The following is a 21,944-nucleotide window of genomic DNA, read 5'->3' as shown; positions in this document are numbered from 1 at the left end:
ACATATCCATTTCGAATGCTGTGGCATATTACACAAGTATCACAGGCTCGGAGCACAAAGTATGGTAACCTGTCTGCAGAGTTAACGAATTTGACAAGTTTATGGGATTATGGTTTACTTTCCAGAGATGGCCTGTGTCAGCAAAATGTGCCTTTTCACCAAGAAACAGACTGGTTCTCACTTTTTTTTTTTTTTTTTACATGGCCATAAAATATTTCTTTAATGGTTCAAAGTTGTTGTTTTTGCACTTTCTGCCATTCCAACAATGATTCATACTTTATTGTGCTTGTCTGGCAATGATCACTGTGTACTATAGAGGGAATTTCTGTGGGTCAGACAATTGTTCCAAGCATTTTGTCTAAGAGAAGATATGTTTTTGCTTCATGAGAGTTTTTTTGAGGATGAGAAGTGGATTTGGAGTAAGAGGAAGTGTCTGAGAGCTGTTTCTCTCCCAGCCAACTTCTGCTGTATTTTTTATTTTTTTGAAGATGATGTCTTCAGTGCAGGAGATCAGAACAGCTCCTCTGTGTGTCTCTTGTATACACACACACATGGTGTAACGCTCCCCTCCTCTGCGCTCTTTAATTCTCTGTAAATTCCACCAGTGAGTGAAGGGCTTGGTGTGTTGTCTTGTGTATATGTGCGTGCGTGTGTGTGTGTGTGTGTGTGTGTGTGCATTCCTGCCTCTGGTAGCCTGAACATCTCATCACATGTGAGGAGTACAGGCTGTGGGACGGACAGAGAAAAAGATGAAGAAAGAGGAAAGAGGGAAAATAGGACGAGGTGAAGCCTGTGATTGTACCAGAGTGTGGCTCTGAGCAGTCGGCTGATGACGTGAAGCGCTGCACACACATCTGGAACAGCTTGAGCAGCTGCACCTGAAGAGAAGAGCTCCTCCACAAAGCCTCTGCCAGCACTTTCTCTTTCTCCCTCGTGCCCTTTTTTTCTTTTTTCTCTTGCTGTCTCTAAATCTTTCTCTCAGTGGTCTCCGCCTGCCGGAGCGCTAGAACGGTTACCCGCTGAGCATCAGCAAAGAAGAGCGAGTGAACCGAAGCGAAAGAGAAGAGGAGAGAGAAGGCACAAGAGGACAGTGACATGGGAAAGAATTATTAGGCATGAGGTAGGAGAAGTTGACAACCATATTATGAGTGCAAGTGAAGAAGAGAGGGAGCACGAGAAATTTACTAAAAAAGAGAGGGATGGAGCAGAGAGTGTGAAAGACGGGGAAGGAGAGACGGAGTGGGGATTAAAAAGCCGGAATGCGCTGACATTGGAGACCTGAGTTTCTGTTTGCATTTGGCACAGCAAGTCCTGTCACTCCACAGGTTTATCTACACACACGCCAATTTACCAGCATACACACACACACACACTGTTAGCTTTGGAGGATGATCCCAGGAGGCCACGCCAGGAGAAAAGAACACCTTCCAAGGAGCTATTAACCCCCCACCCCTCACCCTCAGCTCACCTCCCACCCGACTTCCCAAAAGTGCCCTCCCTCTGGCCCTCTCAGCCTACCTGCACCAGTCACAACACGCTGGAGCTGGAGAGTCACACAGTCACACTCACTGAGAGCTGAGAAACCCTGGATTGCCCACGGGACACAGCTGCAGTCACACTGGCTGAGAAAGACTGAGGAGCTTTACTGATCCGCTGACCTGCAGGATGTCTAAAACCTCCAGGCTGGCCCGCCCCCCCTCATTAGGGTCCGGATCCAAGCTGCCCTCCCCCAGGAAGGAATGCCCTGGCACGGCTGCTGCGGCCGGTCGAGCCCGGGTGCTGAGCGTGGGGGAAAAGCTGATGAGGGCAGGTAGCGATGGTATACTGAGCAGACAGAAGTCTTTAACAGCCGCTGTGCCACAGGACAAAGCACAGAGGGAGACCCAGACTGAGACTCAGGCCCCCAGCCAGAGTCCAGGTGAGAAGGGCCAAAATATGGAGATCATCCCTCCCAGGAGCAGGATCAGCCCACCTAAAGCCTCAAGTCAAGCCTCTGTGCACAGTAAGTAAAGCACCAAACTTCATAATCTGAATTCTAAACTAGTCTTCAATGGTCTTTTGGTCTACTTTTTTTTATATCTGATCTTTTACATGAGAATTTTAGATGTTCAGTCCATGTAATTGCATGTTTAGAGTGCATTCAGATTTCAAAGTTGAGTTGTAAATCAAATGTCGTTTCTTTTCCCCCCTAAACTGGGTAGTGTGATATGGTTTGGCCTCTTTCTACTCATCTGTCATCATTTGTTCAGAATGTCAGATCAGCATGTAGGGGATTAGGCTTTTTCTGCTTGTCGCGTGTCCCCTGTAATGCTAGATCATTGTGTTGTGTAGCATTGGGATTAGGTTTTCCTGGCTTACCTGGGCTCTCCTTCCTGCCCTGGGGCAAAGGATGGGATGTTCAGGTCAAGCAATTAACAGGCATTCATCTTGACAATCATGAGATAAAGTGTCGAATTACATTTTACATTTTACAAGATATTCTATTAGGAATGCACACTTGCACTGTCTGCTAAATGATGCCTTGCCTGATGATGTTGGAATAAATTGCAGCAAAACCTGGTTAAACTTTCTTGTCCGACGGCCTTGCATTTTTCACTGGGTGAGCCTGCAGTTTCACCACTGTAGCTTGTGTGTCCATAACCCTGCTGTGCCAATGCATTGATCTCATTGAAATGAATGCTTCATTTTTTTACACAGTGCTATTGTCAGTGTGAATGCGGCCTTGATTGAGGAGAGTGAAATTACTACTAATGGGATCTCTGTCACTATCCCACTGCCTTGGTCTCTGTGGGGTGCAGATTAAGAAATGGGGGCCAAGAGGTTGTGGAAAGTGGTCTTATCAATCCCATTTGGCCTTCTCACTGGATTCCGAACTCTGCAGGGGGCCAGCTTTCATGTTTTTGTCAGGTCACAGTCATCTTGCACACTCAAAGGCAACTTGACCAAGTTCAAAGGATGAATTGTGTACCCTGTGCATATACTGTTAGCAGCAGTTAAGAGTCTGATTGACAGACTGGTCATTTTTTTCCCTGTCCGTTGAAATGTTTTCTGTCATTCCTGAATCACACTTGACTGTTCAGCTTGTTATCAAAGACAGCAGTTGGGACGTCTAAGGGGGGTTTTAAGTGTGTAGATGTAGGCAACAGGGGTGAATCAAGTGAGAGAGTGACAGAAGGAGGTCAGGAATGTGAGCAAGGCATGCTGGGAAATCAACAGGTCTTGAGCTGTGTCTGTGTGTGAATCCCTCCCTGCACTAAAGACAGGTTATGGGTTATAAGGGGGCATGTTTGTACTGGAAACCAGATGCTCTTGTCTGTCTAGCTTCTAGTTTCTTTTTTACAATATTTAATAAATAGTATTTCTGCAGAGCTGATTCACTCCTCAAGGTTTAGGGCGCTACAGTTAATTTGGTCCCAAATGTGGGCTTAAGCAACACTGATAAAGTTAAGTAAACTTTCCTTAAAAAAAATATCTGAAATTGCACCTAATGGAACGTACATCTTCATCTGATGGCATCCAAAGTGATCCAGCCCCTCTTTTTACAGTCCACAGTTCTACGCATTTCTTCTTTTGTCTTATTTTCTCCTGTCCTCCCTCGCTCGTCGCTTTTCTTTTGCCCACTTTCTTGTGTCTCTTTGTCTTTCTTCTCTCTAACACCCTCTCCACTTTTGTTTCTCTCTGCATCTTTCTCCACTTCATTCCATTTTTTCCCCCATCGTGTTTTGACAGCGGTTGAATCAGTTATTGAAAGATGCCACCTCCTCCCACACACACATACACATAAACTCACAAAAGACTATCAAAAAGAATAAATGAACTGTGTGTATTCTCTGCATTTCGTTCCTCTCCTAGTGTGTGTTTTCAAGTATGAGTTTGGAGACAGTGAGAACTTGTTACAGACAGTAACTTTGAAGTTCCACATTGAAAAGGCAGTGCTCCAACAGCAGTCTCTCCAGAAACTAGCTATACAGTAGACTGGTTCCACAGCCCTTTGATATGTAACACTTTATTTTTACATGCCATGCAAGGTCTTCACTTTGGGGAACTGGGCTACATGGAGCCATGTGCTGCCTAAGTATTTGAATTTTAAATAGGCCAACACAATTAAATACCCTTTCACTGCAGGCTAATGGGCAGCTCATCATATTCCCTATCCACTTATGGCTTGTATACAAACAAGGCTGGTTAATGTGGGGGGTTCAGACCATGCCAGGTCTCCATCTCCCCTGCTAATGCAAGTTACAGGGCATGACGGCAGCTAAAGCACAGGCCTACAGGGTCACACAGAGCTGATGCACACTGCACTGGCAGATGATAAGTGCGTGTGACAGGTGACATTTCCACTGTGTGAAAGCTTCAGAGCTGACTGCAGCTCGCCAAAGGGCCCAATTTCAGTCTTAAAGTGGCAGCTTCTACAGAAAGCAAAATCCGACATTTTTTGTCCAGAAAGGGTATAATACGAGTCTCAAGTACAGGTTCAAGTTCTTTTGATACTGTGTGACATTGCATTAACCCACTGTTAAGCAACATTTTTGCTTATTCGTTCAGGCTCCCCTCATCCTGGATGTATGTCTATATGTATGCTTTATTTAATATCATATACACTCCAAGGCAAAAGTATGTTGACACCCAACATGTCACTCCAATTCCTTTACACCCTCCACCCTTCTGAAAGATTTTTCCACAAGAATTTGGAACCCAGCTGTAGGGATTTGTTTCCATTCAGCAACAAGAGTATTAGTGAGGCCGGGCACCACTGTTGGCCGATATATCTTTCCAAAGGTGTTGGATGGGGTTGAGGTCAAGGCTCTGCAGTTCTGCCACGCCAAACTCTGAAGACCATTTCTTTATATAGTTTGTTGAGTGCACAGGAGCAAAAGGTCAGATAGTGTAGGTCCGTACACAATGATAAGCAGTGTTCCTTTAGGGATAATGAAGTTTATTAATCAATTAAAGAAAGCTATAGAGTATTTTTCCTCTGCTCTTCAGCTTTAAAGTGAGACTACGCAACTTCTGTTGAACAGCAACTGAAAGTGACAATTATGAGATCACGGTAACATAGTGTAGCATAAGAAAATAGGAGAAGAACATTAGCTAACACTAGTCACCATAAGCTAGTGGTCACACTAGACCAGGCTTGGTTGTATTGAGGTATGGTGCATTTTATTACTCATCATTTCAAGTTTTTAATTTGTAAGAGGAAGAATGTGTTATGCCTTTTCAGAAAAAGTTACATAGGCTAATCATTAGCCAACTATTGTACAAAACTAACTGGACAAGGCTACGCAGTTGATGAAAACATCTGGAAAGGTGAAGACTTAACCTCTCTCTTTGCTCTCCTATCAATCTTTGCTATCTCCAAACCTCACAGACTCTTTAACTCTCTTTGTGTCTGGATCAGCTTGAAAGTATTTCACATCTTGTGTAAACACATGTGCCCTTAGATCCCATGCCCCATCATGCAAGGATTTGTTTTCATGATAGTCTTGAGATAAAGTCACTGCCCAGATTTTTGGATGACCTCACCTTCTGGTGATTGAGAAGGTGAGTCGATAAAAGAAACAGAGAATGGCGTGATTGGGGAGGGGGGCTGTGAGTCTTCATAAGCTTGTCTGCATTTTTTTTTTTACTCATCCAGACACTGGAGCAAGGACTTGTGTTGTGTTGTTTCTTGCCTGGTATGGTTTTGCAAGATTTGTTACCACATCAGTATGTGCAGAGTTGCTTCGGCCTGTTTTCAAGCGTCAGGGGTTATTAAGATATTTCAGTGTTGCCCCAGGTATATTAATGTACATGTGTACTTCTTTCTCCTAACAACAGCGTTAACACAGCGTGTGGATATGAATCACTGCCTCGAGAAGTGTTACATGCTCCTACATGCTTACTGTATAGTACATTGTGTGTTCGTTTTGCTCAAACACTCACTGTTGATAGCCTGAGTGGTCTGTATCTATGACAGACTTTTTACACAGATGTTGCCTTACTTCCGTTTGGAAAAAAGTTGAAAAAACGGCTTAGTGTAATGGGAGTGAGTTTTAGGATTGGGATGTGATCACCCATTTCTTTGACATTGAAGCCAAGACTAGGGATTACATTAATTGCAGCCTCTCGTGACTCTTTAAACCCCTAGTTGTCTCTCTGGGTTTTTTCTTCTTTGACAACTATCAGGCAGACTGCAAGCGTTATTAAGATTACAAAATACTCTGCCTCCACATCAATCGGCCCACTAAAATGGATTTGTAGTTCTGATTCTTCAGAAATCCATTTTAATTACCTTTTTGTGTGCATATCTTTTACAGAATTGGATCGTTTACAAGTTTCTGACACACTGTGCTGTGTCTTGAAAGTACTTTTTACTCTGCCAAAAGGGAATTTGAGAGAGTGAGTTCCTTTGTACTATCCAGTTTTTTTTTCCTTTTTTGTGATTGAGCTGACAAATTGAAGTCTGTAAGTAGGGGGTTGATTTTAAGCAAACCCCCCAACTCTTGATTTGAATCGAGTAATCACAAGCTTTTACTCTATGGATTCATATGGTTTAGTTACTATTACAGTCACACTGGTTGCATGAGACATTTACCTCAATAGTGTCCGAAAGAGGACCACACGCTTAGAAAAGGAGAGCAGAAAACAAGACAAATTAAAACTTTTGACACACCTTTGAACGTAAATAAAAGGGGACAGCATTTATAACCTATTTACTTCACTTCCCCTAACTCACTCAGGTATTTCTTCTTTCTAAATTCAATTAGGAGAGGCTTAACAAATGTCAAAAGAACTTATCCTCCAAATGCCACAAGGTAGGAAGTGACAATGCCTTAATGTTTTCTCAGCTGTGGGAAACAGCTCACCTTTGTCTGTGGCTGGTCAATAAGTCCCCGATGACTGGAGACAAGTCCAATGACTCATTGGAAGCCTGGGAGTAGGTGAGTCGATGGTATGTTCATGGACCTGGGGTCTGTGTTCAGAAAAGGAGTGGATGTGACTCATCCCAGAACAGAAACAGACAATAATCGGGCCACTGAGCAAGAAGAAAGAGCTTTGGTTATGTGACTACTCATGAGTGTGTATTGTAAATCCCCTGTTGGGTCTGGTGTGTGTTTTTCTTTCGGGGTGTAGCTTGGGGCAATGTTGCTTCCTCCTGATTCCTGAGGCTGTGCAGCTTTTAAAGAGAGACAGCAGAGGGGGATTGGCTTTCTCTCCATGTCAGATTAAGGATAAAACAAAAGCCTTAATCTCTTTAATGCCCACCCTGACTTCCAAGTCCCTAGGTTTTCACTTGTTAAAGTCAAACTGATTACCACGTCTACATTTTCTGCATATTTACTTTCCAGTGTGGCCTGTTAGTTTGGCTTGATTACACAGCAAAGTCCTCAAAGCTACTGCTACAAATGTGGCATGAAATTCCTTCAAACCAGACATCTCACTACTAGATTGTTTTTTCAGTTAAATGTAATGTGCGTGTGTATGTGTGTGTTCTAGCCCAAAGCATAAATGTGGTTAATTCACCCAACTGAGGGGTGTAAGCGGATGCAAGGCCTCCCTCAGGGTTTCCTCTCAAAGAGTCGACAGAGAAATCAATATCTCCACCTCCCCTCTTACACCCTCTTGACCTCCAGGCAAACGTGATGCGGTATGTATGTGTGTGTGTGTGTGTGTTAGTCTGCCTGTCTGTTTTTCTGTATGTGTGGGGGCCTGAGAGAATGTGCACACAAATTACTGTAGGCCTATGCCCAAACTGCTAAATATTTGCACACTTTTATCTCCGTAGTTCAGACGATACAAATTGAATCTCCAGCTGTGTTTATTTCTTTCACGTCGACATGCTGTTTCAGGGGAATGGATTCTTCATTAATACGTTTTATTAATATTACATTAATATTTAGTGTTGCTGGTGGTACCCATCTGTGATCATCTGTGAGAAGAATATTTATTGGAGGTAATTAAAATAATGTTTTTGTCCATGTGGCATCATGCAGATTAGAAGAGTTGTTCTACCAGAATTTAATTCAAGGTTAAGTTGAAATAAATATTTTGACAATTTGATAAATATGCTAATTCACTTTCTTGCCAAGAGTAGATGAGAAGATAGCACTCTTGTGTCTTGATATTTTTTCACTTTTGACAAATCCAGTCAATCCAGTCTTTATGCTAAGCTAAGCTTATTTTCTCCTGGCTCCAGCTCCATACTTGGAACTCATTTTGACAGCCTGTTGTACGAGTGTGGAGATATGGACCACATGATCCACTTCAGGGAACCTACCTCCTATACTCTGTCAGATGATTATTGGACATGTGATGTGTCTAACATGGCTGAATCATTGGGCTGAATGCAGTGTAAACAAGGTGCATGTGATATTGTGTGATATTACAATAAGTGATTTCTCCATTCCTGGCATCAATATGAAGCTTCACATTACGGAAATAACCACATTTTTACTGCTTTCAATTAACTGCCATTATTCTTTTATTTGTTTTTGTTTCTAGGTCTAAACCGGAACATTGGTCATGCCATCATGGGAATTGATTTCTGGTCCACTTTCTTAGAGACTGAGAGAGTGTTTTTGATTACCACAGGCCATGACAGGCATGAAAGTAGAGTTGTGAAATCCTGAGTCAGAAAAGTTTAGGACCTTCTGACCTTTAGCTGACACTGTGTGGCTAAATGTCCTCATATAAATCATAGCTAAGATAACAATGAAATTCAGTCTCCACCCCAAAACTGTGTCCAGAGATTTGAGTTGAACCACATTCTTTCTCTAGTTGTAGGGTGTTCCAGTGGGTTCCCTTGTGTACTTTTGCAGTCTGTTTAGAGAGTAAAGGGTGCTACTTCTTTCTCCATTGAAAATGCCCATTTTGTAAGGTCACTTCCCAAGTTCTCTGACAGGGCATAAAGCTTTTAAGGGCATTTCTTGAAAGCATAGTTGTGGTTTATGGTCAGGAAAAGGAACTAGTGGCAACACAAACCAGTTTCTATTGAATGTTGAGGACAGAAAGGAGGCCCAGTTTACTTCTTCGTTGATCCCTGAACTTTTTAAAATGAAATGGAAATGTCATATTTCATATCCACATTGGAAAAGAATATCTTCACTTTCTGTTCAGTAAATGCTAGTTCAAAAATAGAAGCACTATGTCCGAAGCGCCATGGTAATTTGGGATTTTTCTCTTGACTTTACCATGATTTCTGTGCCACTTTACTGAAACAGCAGCTTTTAGTGCCTCAAAACTGTCCTTGTCTGTCCGAGTTTTCAAAACCAAAAGTGACAACAGACTGAACATACAGTATCTGGTGTGACAGTCACACAGCTAACCAGACGACCAGGATAAAAGGAAATAATTTCTTACAATACCTCTTGTTGATGACTCTTCATCTGTGATCCAATTTTAAAACTGTACATGCAACGATACAAATAACAGATAAATTGCTTATCTTGTGGTCAATCTGTGTCAAAAATGATGTTGCCAAGCCTCATTCTGTCTGCCAGAGATGGATCTCTAAGCTAGCATCCTGTGTTTGTCGGAGAAGCCTATTAAAATACATAATGGTCTTTTTTAATGTTGTGATGCAATTACATGCTGAAAATAAGTTCCAAGATGCCTGGGTTGGGAGTTTGTGGTTGCAGCACGAGCAACACATTACCCCTGTGTTTTAGCCAAGGCACTGGCTCGTAAAGATTATTGATGATGTACACCATGTGATTCGAGCGCTGAGCAAGATGAGGCAGCATTAAATCTCACTGATGTATAGCCCTCTTTTTCTCTCTCTCTCTGTCCTGGGAGAGGGAGAGAGAGGCTGACAGATGAAGAAGAGAAATTAAAAAAGTTGCAGGAAGACAAAAATGCCAGACAGAGCTGGCCCATACTCTGTATTTTTCTTATTTTATCTTTATTTTTCTTTCTCGTTGGCATCAGCAGCATTTCTTGGTCAGGGTTCATCTGTGTGTTTATGTTTCAGTGTTGCAGTCGCAGTGCTGAGGGCGCACAAAACACTTTGCACAGGTGCATGTATCAACGTGTATTTAATAAAGGTGCATGTGGAATGTGATGTGAAAAAAATGTGCTTACCCACAGTTGTAGTTACCCGTATGGTTGTTACGGAGGTTTTATCGACCCATTTGACTGTATCAGTTTCCCAGCAGCAACTAAGCTTTTCACAAGAATCTGCCCTACATTATGTTTACTATACCTGATGCTGCAATGTATAAATAATGAATAATGGCTCTTTTGGCAACAGGTCACTTCAGGTTTGCAAGATGGGACACATAAATTGCATTCACTCTAAGCAACTGTTGCTGTGTGACCCACACACACACATTTTTATTGTCTAATTCTGAAACTAATAAGTGAAACTGGTATTCCCCTCTGTTGGAGAAATGTGTCAACTCTGTCAGCATTTGCTCACCAAAAAATACTAGACTGTGTTTATTTGCAAAGGCGAACTGTTACAGTTTCTCCACAGATTAAGAAGCTTGTGTGTGGTTTTGCTTTTAGAAATGGATGCCAGGAGTCAAGAAAGGTTTTTGTTTGTGGGAGTCTCTAAGTGTTTATGAGCTGTACTGCTTCAGGCCTTCGATAGTGACTGGATTGATAGTGTTCATAACTAACAAGTCAAAAAGACTATATGAATGATATTGGATTATATCAATGCAAAGCAAAGTAACTTTATTTATATAGCACATTTCAAACTCGGGTGCCAATTCAAAGTGCTTTACATAGGCAAAGCATTAGAATGACATTTAAAACTATAATCAATAAAAAACAGAATAAAATCAATTAAGGAATAATAAAATAAGATCTAGAAAATTAGATCAAATTAATAAATGAATAGACCTGAATTACAGTGAGACCTTGTCCATGCCTATCTCAGCCCCAACGGGGCCCTAAAGCCAAAGTAATCACATTCATTATAAATGAATTAGAAAGATAGAGATTTAGGGTGTATATCATGGTGTGAAGCAGCAAGTGCACCGAGTGCTTGTTCTTAAAGGGTACAGGGCTGATATCAGATGCTGCAACATCCTACCAGTTAATAACTGTGTGCAGCCCTAACTGTGGCTAAACCAAAAATAATTGAGTCAATTTTAAATGTACCTCATTTGCCAGCAGAACAGACAGACATTGTGCTGTAATTGTCAGGTGCTCAGCAGGGTCTCGGCCTGTCATAGTTAACATAATGACTGTCAGATACAGAGAACACCCTCGCCCTGCTCTGAAGCCATTAAGATCAATGTGACCCATGTGCACTGAATTATAAATTCCTGGTTGCGTGTGTTCTGTTAATTTGAGAAAATGATTAAGGGGATATGTTCATAAGACAGATACCCGTTTCTGTCATTTTATCCTCAATTATTTCTTTGACTTTGCCATTTTGCCTCTCCGTTGCCTCTAATTTAACAGCTGATTGTGTTTTTACATCCTTGTTTTCCACACTTTCTTTTACTGATATTCATAGTGTATGTGCTATATGTGGAAGAGCAGAGCTGTAAAACATAGAACATGTGTGTTGTTTACTACAAACGACTGTAAGATTTGTCCCTGCTGCAGTGCACTGTATACTTATGGCAACTTGAAATAAAACAGACTTCCTGGCCACATACGGAATCCCTTCTCTTTAGCTTTTGATAGAGAGCAGGTTTCCTACCACCTCACATAATTACACCTCACAACACTTAAGTCTTTGACATCAGTGAAATTGTGTTGAGTTTCTCCCACTCCATATTGGCAAGTTCAATAGCTCCTGGCATGTAGCGCCCCCAGCTGTACAGTTAATAGGATTTCAGGTTGAACTTGATTCATTATGCCCACACTGGAGTTCCAGTCCTCCATGTAGGTTTATGCCTCTCATGCGGTTTTGTCAAAGAGTTTGATTTGACGTTTATTCATTTTATCCCTGCTAGCACAGCTTGTTCAATTAGACTGTGACTTAAAACTTCACTTTTTTTTGCCAAGTTTCTTTTTTCCCTAAATATGAAACATAGAGATGAGTTTGACAGCAACCCTGTGCCTCTGAGCATCCTTGGTACATTCTTACAGTATTAAACACTAGAAACACTGAATCAGGGATCAAATGTACTCCTCCCCCACCTCTCTTAAATCTGGGGATTTTTCAAAAGGGGAATAATACGGCTTGGCTTTGTGATGAAGTCATTGGTAAGACATGCATGGTTTCCAGCTAAAGCTATCATGAGACTGACGAAGCATTTTAGCTTTAGCTGCGGGGAGAGAAGGGGGTAGATTTCTGCCAAACTGATGTTAACGGCTGGAGGTTTAATACTATTTTGCACAGTGGATTTCTCCAAACTCACCACTTTTATTTCTTTTTTTTGGGGGGGGGGCTTTTATCTCCAGTTCTGCCACGTTTATTCTAATTCATCACAAGAATTAAATCAAAAAGGGTGAATATGTTATCAGTTTTGGAGTAGTGGAAGCTGGAGCAAATTTAATAGACCATTCAACCGAATGACAGGATAAAAAGATTTAATCCCTTTATTACTGCACTTTTGATACTGCTGTGAGAGAAACAGTGGAAATACATTTTAAATCAGATTATTTTGGCTCAATTGTTTGCATGCATTATTTGTGGAGTCTGTTTCTCGGCTGCAATTGTATCCTTGAATTATACTCAACCGACCAACCATTTGTCATGATCCTTCCCCACCAATAGTTTTGGAGACACCCAATAGAAGAATGTAGATGGCTTGTGATAGACATCAGAAAGACTTATCTAACATCCCTTGTTATGTAATATTTGATTTCCAGTGACCAGAGAGACTGGGGGAAAGGACAATGCAAGGCAGAACAGGCAGAAACCATTCTGGCATTATACAACAGGCGGTGAAACAAGAATAGAAATCAAATATGATCATTTTGAAAACAGCACAGTGTGTATTTTTTGCATGGAAGAAAAGCCTAGTACTCCAGTGCAATATGTTTCATCTATGTCCCACCCTGGCAACAGCACAAGCTCACTAATACATCAACACATGCACAGGTGTATCAGGACAGATAATGCATGGAAATTCTTGGGTGGTGATGGTTGCGATGTGTGGATGTGTGTCTGTCCCTGCAGGCTTGTTGTTTTTAGAGAACAGATGCTTGGCTGTTGGGCTTTGGTAATGACACTGACCTGTGTGGCTCCCTGCAGACTGTCTGTCCAAATCCTGTTCGAACATCCTGAAAGTTTCAACACCTCATACCGGCCAAGTTTGTTCTCTCCTCAAGGCCTCTAAAAGGCTCTCTGCAGCCTTTTCTCTCTTTAACTCTTTTAACTAGGTTAAGAGAGGGGCTCAGTAGGTAGAGCGGGTCGTATGCAAATTATGCTAAAGGATTCCTCTTAAAAGCTTGACTCAGAAAAAGCTTCTAGCTTTGGAAAAAAAATCAATTAAAACACATTATTTCATTATGGAAAAGTAGAAGATGATTGATTTTGCATTTGCCTGCAACACTTGACAAACAAGAGATTCACAGTTTTACTTGAATGACAACGTGGTTTTTATCTTGCTGTGATTAAAACATGAAGTGTTCTTCACCTTAATTTACACTTCCCGGCTTATTAGTAGATGCACTTAAGAATAGGTCAAGTTAATTTAGCTACATGTTGCTAGATATATTAGTAGTAATTCATTAAAAAGTGTAATTTAGTCATGATTAATTCTAATAATTAAATTACAGAGATGAGAGTAAAATCACAGGGTAATATCAGCATGCAAAAAGCAGTATGAATCCTATTTTGTGAGTTTCTGTAATTTCAAAGATTTATTGCAGATGTATAGATGGCCTCACACTGTGACCATATGGAGCTGCAGGAATGCTGTAGATGTAATACGAAAGCAGTCAGACTAATATTTCTTCTTATTCCCTCCTCTCTTGCTCTCTTTATGCTCTTGGAGACAGAATTTTAATTGTGATCCGGACCAAATGTTTCTCAGCGCTGCATATTTCATAACACATTTGTTTGTTGTTGTGTGATCCCCTGAAATCCTTTGACAGGCAAACAGGGAGCGTTTCTCATATCAATGGGAAGTCAAGAAGGGTGTGCTAAGTTGCTGATTAAGGCCCACAGTTCACAATGCGACAGCTGGCAGTTAATGTGATGTGCAACCCGCAATCATTAATTATTCATTGTTGAAACATTTTCCAGAGTAGCAATAAAGGGTGCTTTTATCGATAGGCAAATGACTTATATCTTTAGGGCTGCTTTATCTCCAAATTCCTCGCAGACATGTTTTGCATAATAAAAAAATTGAAAAGCAGATGCAGCACTGCAGCTAGCTCTAAAACCCTTGCCTACGGAGAAAGCATATTTGTTAATTTTTCTTTTGACATTACATAAAACGTCTGATAAATATTTTAGTCTCATTATTCTTGGCCAATCTAACTGCATCATATTAAGACCAATAATTCTTATATTGCACCAGACGTCACTAAAGTGCACTCATGGGCCAAACACAATTAAGCTAAATGCTTTGTATTACTCTACTGTAAACCTGAGTAGAAATCCCATTTCTATGGCAACAAAAACATGTATTTACAGTTATTGTTTGTTGGGCTGCATTTGCAATAATTTGAAAGTGTTACATAATAAAGGGGAAGTATGAGAGGCACAGATAGAGATGGAGTGATGGACAGATGTGGAACCAGGTGGGAGTAGAGAAGAGTCTGACCTGACAGGTTCACCGCCAAAACCAGCTGGTAGCCTGGCATTATTGTTGCCTATTTCACACATTCTCACTGTCAAGGGGTTATTGATAGTTGGAAATGAAAACCATAAAGACTCAGCAAAACAGGCCGAGCTAATGATGAGCTGAAATATCTGTTGATTCACAGATCGGCAGTACTACCTAGCCTTTTCTCATTATTAGGTGTTTGGCACATTGTTAATAACAAAAATAGCCTATTGGTTATTGACAAGTGTAAGTGAGTCTATGTGCATGAATGTGTGTGTTGTATTTGTAATAGTCTGTTAAATTAAATTGCTGCTTTCGTTGTCACAAAAATGTCCATGGCAATTCTTTCATATAGTATTACAAACGCTTACATTTATGCCACTGTGAAAATATGCACATAACTCATTGGCCATGTAACAGGATAAAAGAGAAATATTGGCATGTAGATATAAACATGCTATCAGCCAGAAAAAAAGAAAGATAGACACTCAACCTAACCCATCATGTGTTATTTTTAACTGTAGGCTGTGAAAAAAAAAGAGATAATTCTCAGTGTTGGTTGTCACCAGAGCAGTGTGAAGGCATTGTCTATGCATTATGTTTCCTTTTGTTCCTTCTATAAGTGACAGCTTTACTCAAGGGCAGTAGTTGCTCTGCTGAGAAGCCCTTTTCTGATTTACTTTAGTAAAATATTTCTTTACTGAGGTATTTCTGCTAAATCTGAGATTCTGACCAGTGATCTTTAGATCATAAGCCAACTTTTCAAAAATGTAGGCGCCTGCAGCATGCTGGCTCTGAATCTGGCACTCTGTTTCTCTGCTTTGTTAATCTCTGATAGCTTTGTTCACCCAGTCTTGGCATTCATGTGGTTTGCTTTACATCTGTGAGATTGTCAGACTTGAAGACTGATCAGCACTGACCAGTATTCACCACAGGATGATACACTCACGTTCTCTCTATGACGTAATCTGTCCAACCACATCTTCACGGATGCTGCCACTTGTATTCAGGCATGTGTGTGTACCCACCCAGAGACAGAGAGGCCAACAGTCCATTATATATACAGGCAGACAGACAGACAGACAGACAGACAGACACACAGTCATGTGACCTCACTGACCCTCTGTGTTATGGTCTCCGGAGTTATGTCTCATTGTTTCTTGCTGTCACTGTTGCAGCAGGGCACAGGACAATCAGACTGGCCTCATAGTGCCACATTCACTTCTCCAACCCGGGTCGGATGATCTCACACCTCTCACTTCACATTCTCATTACTTCAGGCTGTTATTAATTTATTTAATCAATAGCTGTTACATTTCTTTTCCCCAGAAATCCATAATGGCAGGAAGATTCACCAAGCTGCTACATGAAGTTATGAGCATGAGTTGTGGTGTCTTTGCAGACTAAGATGCCTTTGTGACATACAAGTTGTACACAGCGTTGATGACCATGCCTATATTTGCATAATGTAAGCATGGTCATCATCTTCAGACAGTTCTCAAACCAGTAAAGTCATTAACTTAAGTAAGATTTCTCTTCATGCACTTTTGGAGTGTTCGACGCTGACTCAGAGAGCATACTCGACCAGTGGCGCCATTGTTGCCATCGGCTAAACTCTCCAGCCTCCCTGTTGAAGATTATGAAACTGGCTTTGAAATAGAGAACTGCAGCTCACCAGGGCTTTGGATGATTTGAGGCTAAATATATGTAAAAGGCAGCTTGGTCCACGGGCTAGAGTGGGATCTGGGTGGATGGCAGCCAGGGACTTTGGTGCCTCTCTTTTTGCATTCTGTATCAGTTTGGTAGAAAAATGCCCTGCAAACAAAAACTTAATGTGAGCCAGCAAGACACTGACTCTGAGGTTCTGGGTATTGAAGTGAAAATGACTCTGCAGTAAAACCTTTCACTGTTATATGCCACAGTACTTTTTCAGTCTATGGTAAACACACATAAAAAAGGCTTTTTATTCAGGTAAAATTGCTGAATATTGATGATTTTGTAGATCCTTATGGACATTTCAGTATTATAGTCTTGTTCAGCATATCTAGCAACAATGCAACAGCTGGATTAAAGTGGCCATATGACATGTCATGTCATGTCATGCTGGATAAGAAAGGTTGTCACAACTCGACTCTTTTGTATGAAATGACTCATCTTTACCAAATTTCACATATGCCTGGCACTATATCCCCCCCAGTCTTTTAAACTGTTAAATGATTTTTTTAAGCTGTCTCTGAGACCATGAAGCTACTGAATCTATTTTCCTGAATCTGCTGGCATTTGTGTCACTGAAAGCAAAGTGCCTGTCATTTCACTCTCTTTCCTCAAGTCATATTATACAAGCGCAGTCTCTTCCAAGACACACAGGTGGCTCATTCACTGTGTGACTGCAGGATCGGTTCCTCAATAGCAGACTGGCACAGACAGAGGCTCCAAACTGAATAGCTTCAGGTGTAATCCTCACCTGCTCTGTCACTGTTAAATCCCAAATGTTTTGATTTATTTTGTCTCCCCTCTCCATTTGTTTGGGTCTCTTTTCAGCAATGGAGGGATTTAGCACTAAGGGATTAGTCAAAGTAGGTTCTGTTTATACTGTTCATGCAGGAAGAAAGTAATGTCAAGGCATATCCTATGTCTCATGGCATCATGAGTCCAGAATGCATTCATGAGCACATGCACATACAGTTTCACATTCGCACAACTATACAAATATTGTGCTGTGTAGAGTTCATTGCACCTGCCTCCTGTTATCTGCTTCATAAATTACTCTTTGCTCAGTTGAGTCAACATCTCTTTCTCATTCTTTATTATGTGATTAAAGCAGCATAAGAAATTGATGCTGATGCACAAAGCCTCCATGCTGACACACCTGAGCCAAAGTGGGAGAGGCAGAGCACATCTTTTCATTTAATGTTGGGGCTGTTTTGTAGTAACTGCAGCTTTAAGTTTTATTGTTTTGTGTGTCTGAGCCCCTAAACAATGAAACCACAGCAATGAATGTCTCGATCATGTCAGTCAGCGTGGAGTTTTCTGTGCTTGTGTGCACAAGAGGAGGGAGCGGCCTCCCCACTCCAACACATGGAGCCCAGACTAAACAACAAGATGAATGTTTCCTGAATCCAACCTGGCATGGAGGCACCCCAATCTGCCCATGTGGCTTGACGGACTGACTGAATGAATCGCATTCAGAGCAGAAAAAAGGACAGGTTATAGGAGAGTAGAGGGGATAAAAAGGAAGAATAAATAGGTTCATTATGTCCATTTAAAGTTTGGATAGCATTACTTTAAGGATAACTGCAGTTTATTACAATTTGGGTCTTATTTTAGTAGTTTAGGCAATCAAATTTATCTCTAATAATAGCATTTTACTCACTAAATTGATGGTTGAGCTTTTGGAACGCAGTATTGTTGTTAAAAAGAAGTCAGAGTGGGGCAAGAGATATAAGTAGACAGACTGTTATACAGGATTTAAAGGGCCTCTCCACTGATTTTAACCATCAAGTTCAGTTTACTCATCATGAGTAGTACTACTCAGTCTGTGAAAACAGTTGTATAATGTCTTCTCTGTCTCTGGAGGGAGAGCTCCAAAGCCTATAAAAATAATCCTGATGATGTCAGAAACAGAAAGCCTGCACTACAAATTGGGGATGTGGAGTTTGAAAGATGTGCGTGTTAACCAGGCACTTGCTGTCAAGTTCAATGTAGGATATGGTGTTTTGGATAGACTCATACTAGATACTAGAAGTCTGTTCATCCGTTGCTCTTTGAGTTTAAAAATGCAATAGTCGATCACTGGAGTTTCCCTCTAATTATTTTGGAAGGTGAACAGTGAAAATATTACTGTCTGTTTCATCCATTGGCTCAATGTTAACCTACCTTTTTGTGCATGCAGTTTTGTTGTGCACTGATTTATTATTTTTTGACATTGTGGGTACACTTACTTTTGGTTTTACCTCCAAATTAAGTAGTTCAGTTAATTTTACTGAACTTTTGCTGCTTGTTTAAATCCTGTCTGATTTTTGGATTATCTGTGTAGTGTCTTGTTGCACTTTGTCATACCAAGTCACCATGATCTCAGAAATTTTGTGAGTACAATATTATCATAAGCAAACAATTAAAAGTGCCCAAGTTGTAATGAACCAGAATGATATGTTAAGCCTATCCTCTGTCTGTCTACACTTCCAGAAGAGATGTTAGCATTTTTAATCCAATGCACCTTAATTCCAAATATATATTTTGCTTCCAGAAGTTTTATTTTGAAAGTAAAACATGTGTTTCAAGTTATACCACCTAAATGTCTTCAGTTTGGTCTGAGCGCTTCCACAACCCACAAGGTGTTACTATCATGCGATCATGGAACTGTTAACAACACCAACAAAAGCTCAGTGTGTTGCTGTCAACCTGTCTCCTCCCACATGTCACCTTTCACCTTGCTGCCGTGCACCCCCACCTCACACCTCCACCCTCTTTATTTCACCTAAAAGCCTGGAAAGAGCTGGCCTGGCTGTGTTTGGCTGGCTTAGTGAAACAGTGAATTAGAGACTGGGGCTTTGGGAGAAGGGGTTGAGGTATCGTGGTGAAAACTTTTGGCAGACTATGGGAAAGGCGCCTCGTTTTAGAGACAGAGCTCTGAGGGCTCTCTGGGGGCTACGATGGGCTGAGCCTCATTGCGGTTTGTAACAACAAGCTGTTGGATTTGGAGAGAAAGTTCCAGACACACCCCCAACCCTTACTCAACACTGCTGTTACCCCCCTTTTCCCCATGTCTGGAAAAGTGTATCTGTCTCAGTAGGACATTCAAGCAGGAAGCCCCCTCCATGTGTTTTTCTTCACCCTACCAGCATTGCTCCCATCCTCTGTCTTCAGCTTGTAGTTTTCTCCTTCTTCTCTTGAGTGAGAGAGAGAGCCAGACTTTGGGTCTTGGTCAAGAGGGAACACACACGGACGACTACATGTGACAAGCCCCCCGCCAAACAATGGCTGTTGGCTTAGGGGAGAGGGGGCGGATGGGCAGCGGCAGTTCCTTGGATGGCCTGATTGGAGCATAAACAGCAGCCCAGGAAGTGCTGAAGTAAGAGAGAGAGGGAGAGGGGGAGGGAGGGAGAGCAGGGGAAGTGTGCAGATCTGCCGGGAGAGAGCAAAAAGTTTGGGACTGCGACGGTGTGTTAGTTAGTTTGTGTCACTCTGGTTGTGTCCGATACTTCGTTTTTTTTCTCTCAGGACTTTCTGTATTGCAGTGAGCCAGAAAAGAAAGGTGAGTAGCTGCATCTCATACAAGGACGCACACACTCACTCTCTCTCACACACAGATGTGAACTTAAGAAAAGCACAGATGCTCAGTCATATACATGAGTACAAACAACACCCATTTTCTTCTCTCTCTCTTCCCTCTGTGGATTCAAACTGATGTATTCTAAGGCAAATATTCTTGCATGACTTGAGAAGTGGCTTGTTGTTATTATTGCACGCAATGTCATTTTAAATTCCAGAGGGTTTTTGAATGGTATTCAGTGTAGTGTTCTTAATGTGTGTGCTGTTTGCTGATGGTTTCCCCTGGCTCTGAAAGCTGCTTGTTTTGCATAGCTTGTTTTTTTTTTTGTGGTGCCTTGAACTGCAGCCAGCCATTCAGTGCGTGAAGCAAAAAGGGGACCATCTAATGTGTGTGTGGCTGTGTCTAATTAAGCTAATGGGGGAGATGAGTGGTGAGGGTCAGACCATGAGAGGCTGGACTTGAAAACATAACGGTCACTTTCACAAAACCAAGTCTTTACACAAACTATCTGTTTCATTCAACAACTATGAATCTGCAGCTCACTGATGAATGCTATCTGTAGATAAAAGTAGTTGATGGGAAATCAGGTTGACTGTAGATTTGGCCATGTATGGTGCTGTTTGCTCTCTGGATCAAATGGATTGTTACATTTTCCCACCGGGGAGATACTGCATTCCTCCCTTCAAAGTGAACATCAATGTCAGTTTGCAGCTTCAAAGACACTGTGATACTCACATGGCACATAGATTCATAGGCAGAGCAGTAAACTGTGGTAAATAGTGACCTCTTTTTATCTGAGAGCTATGCCTGTTAGGGACTACCATTTCACTAGTTTATCACCACACTGGAAATAAAGTAGCATTTTAAGTACCTTACTCTCTTAACAAGCCTGTTTTCCTGTCTGGAGCTCTCCAATACCGCTGGAATTACTTTAACTTTTTCCGCTGTTGAGTAGATTTACATCTGGAAAAGACTGGCCTGCCCAAGCACAGGCAAATGGGAAAAAATATTTTAAAAAATGAATTTCACGGCCGTTCACATGTGTTTGATATGAATCTCACATTATGTCAAACTTGACAAAAAAAAAATGTCTTTTTTTTATAACCATAAAATCAAATTCTATCATCAAAAATACAGATAAATTTAATAAATAACCAGCAAAGCAGCATCCAATCTGAGAAACTAGATTTCCTTGTTAAATCTGTTCTTTTTTTACATACAAAGTAAGTAGCACCCTTAGACAGCCTATCAATTAGCAATTGTTTGGCTTCAACAATGTTTTGTATTTCTTCTGGAATATGTAATGTTTCCATAACCCCACTTTTTACTAGTCAGGTGCTCAGTGATAGGTGTGATTTGTTGTGTCTCTTTCAGCAAAGAGTATATCAACTTCAGTCCCCCCCGCTGGGAGGGAAGGTAAACAGGTTGGAAAGGAGTGCCTCGTCAGGAAGACAAATGAGCTTGCACCCTTGCACCCCTTCCAGAGCCCCCGAACCTCATCCTTCATCACTCGTTCCGGCACTTTGACAGCACTAGACTGTCTCTCACAAGTTTTGTCTGTGCTATGCTGATGTAGCAAGTTGTCAATTTTCTCACAAGACCAGAGGAAACTGTTATTAACTGGAAGGCAGTGCTTTGGCTGCCAGTTTGATTCAGCCAAGCTATTTGTCTAAGTGCTAGCACATGAGGCACAGTGATTTTGGCAGTGTTTTTACAAGCAAAAGGCACACAGTAGCTCCTGACCATATGCCTCCATTTGTCTGTTATCATTATGAGATGCTAAGGTTACATCTTGACCACTTGATTACCTGGCTGGACTGCTCTATTGCGTCAGTATCCAGACACAACACATCTTGTCTGGATCTGAGCAGGAGATCAAGCAGTAACCTGGGCCATATGTATTAGCTGATGCAAATCTGGGGCTGTGGAGTTTAATGGCTGCCACGGGACATTGAGCTCGGTGGAAACACACCTGGGCCAGTGGCATTTGGCTGAGCAGCCCTGAGGCC

At 41.4% G+C, this 21,944-nt stretch overlaps 1 protein-coding gene across 16 annotated transcripts in view; it reads left to right on the top strand.

Annotated features, from left to right (window-relative positions):
* si:ch211-285f17.1 (sickle tail protein homolog) overlaps positions 1 to 21,944 on the top strand; it is a 104,199-nt gene that overhangs the window by 20,542 nt on the left and 61,713 nt on the right. For 5 of the 16 annotated variants that reach the window (XM_035652734.1, XM_035652756.1, XM_035652749.1 and 2 more), the window contains exon 1: positions 1,389 to 2,002. The exons of 1 other annotated variant lie outside the window; for it this stretch is intronic. In XM_035652734.1, the coding sequence (XP_035508627.1) occupies positions 1,666 to 2,002 (337 nt within the window). In that variant the 5' untranslated portion in view covers positions 1,389 to 1,665. Of the gene's footprint in view, positions 1 to 1,387; positions 2,003 to 19,466; positions 19,735 to 19,761; positions 19,918 to 21,944 lie in introns of those variants that run through there. 10 more of the 16 variants (XM_035652835.1, XM_035652827.1, XM_035652852.1 and 7 more) reach the window with 8 other exon arrangements.

Source organism: Morone saxatilis, unplaced genomic scaffold, assembly GCF_004916995.1.
Source record: "Morone saxatilis isolate NCDOM2014 unplaced genomic scaffold, NCSU_SB_2.0 Contig0, whole genome shotgun sequence".
NCBI classification, from domain to species: domain Eukaryota; kingdom Metazoa; phylum Chordata; class Actinopteri; family Moronidae; genus Morone; species Morone saxatilis.
Note: the sequence above shows the minus strand (reverse complement) of the source record. Positions and strands in the feature narration are given on the sequence as shown.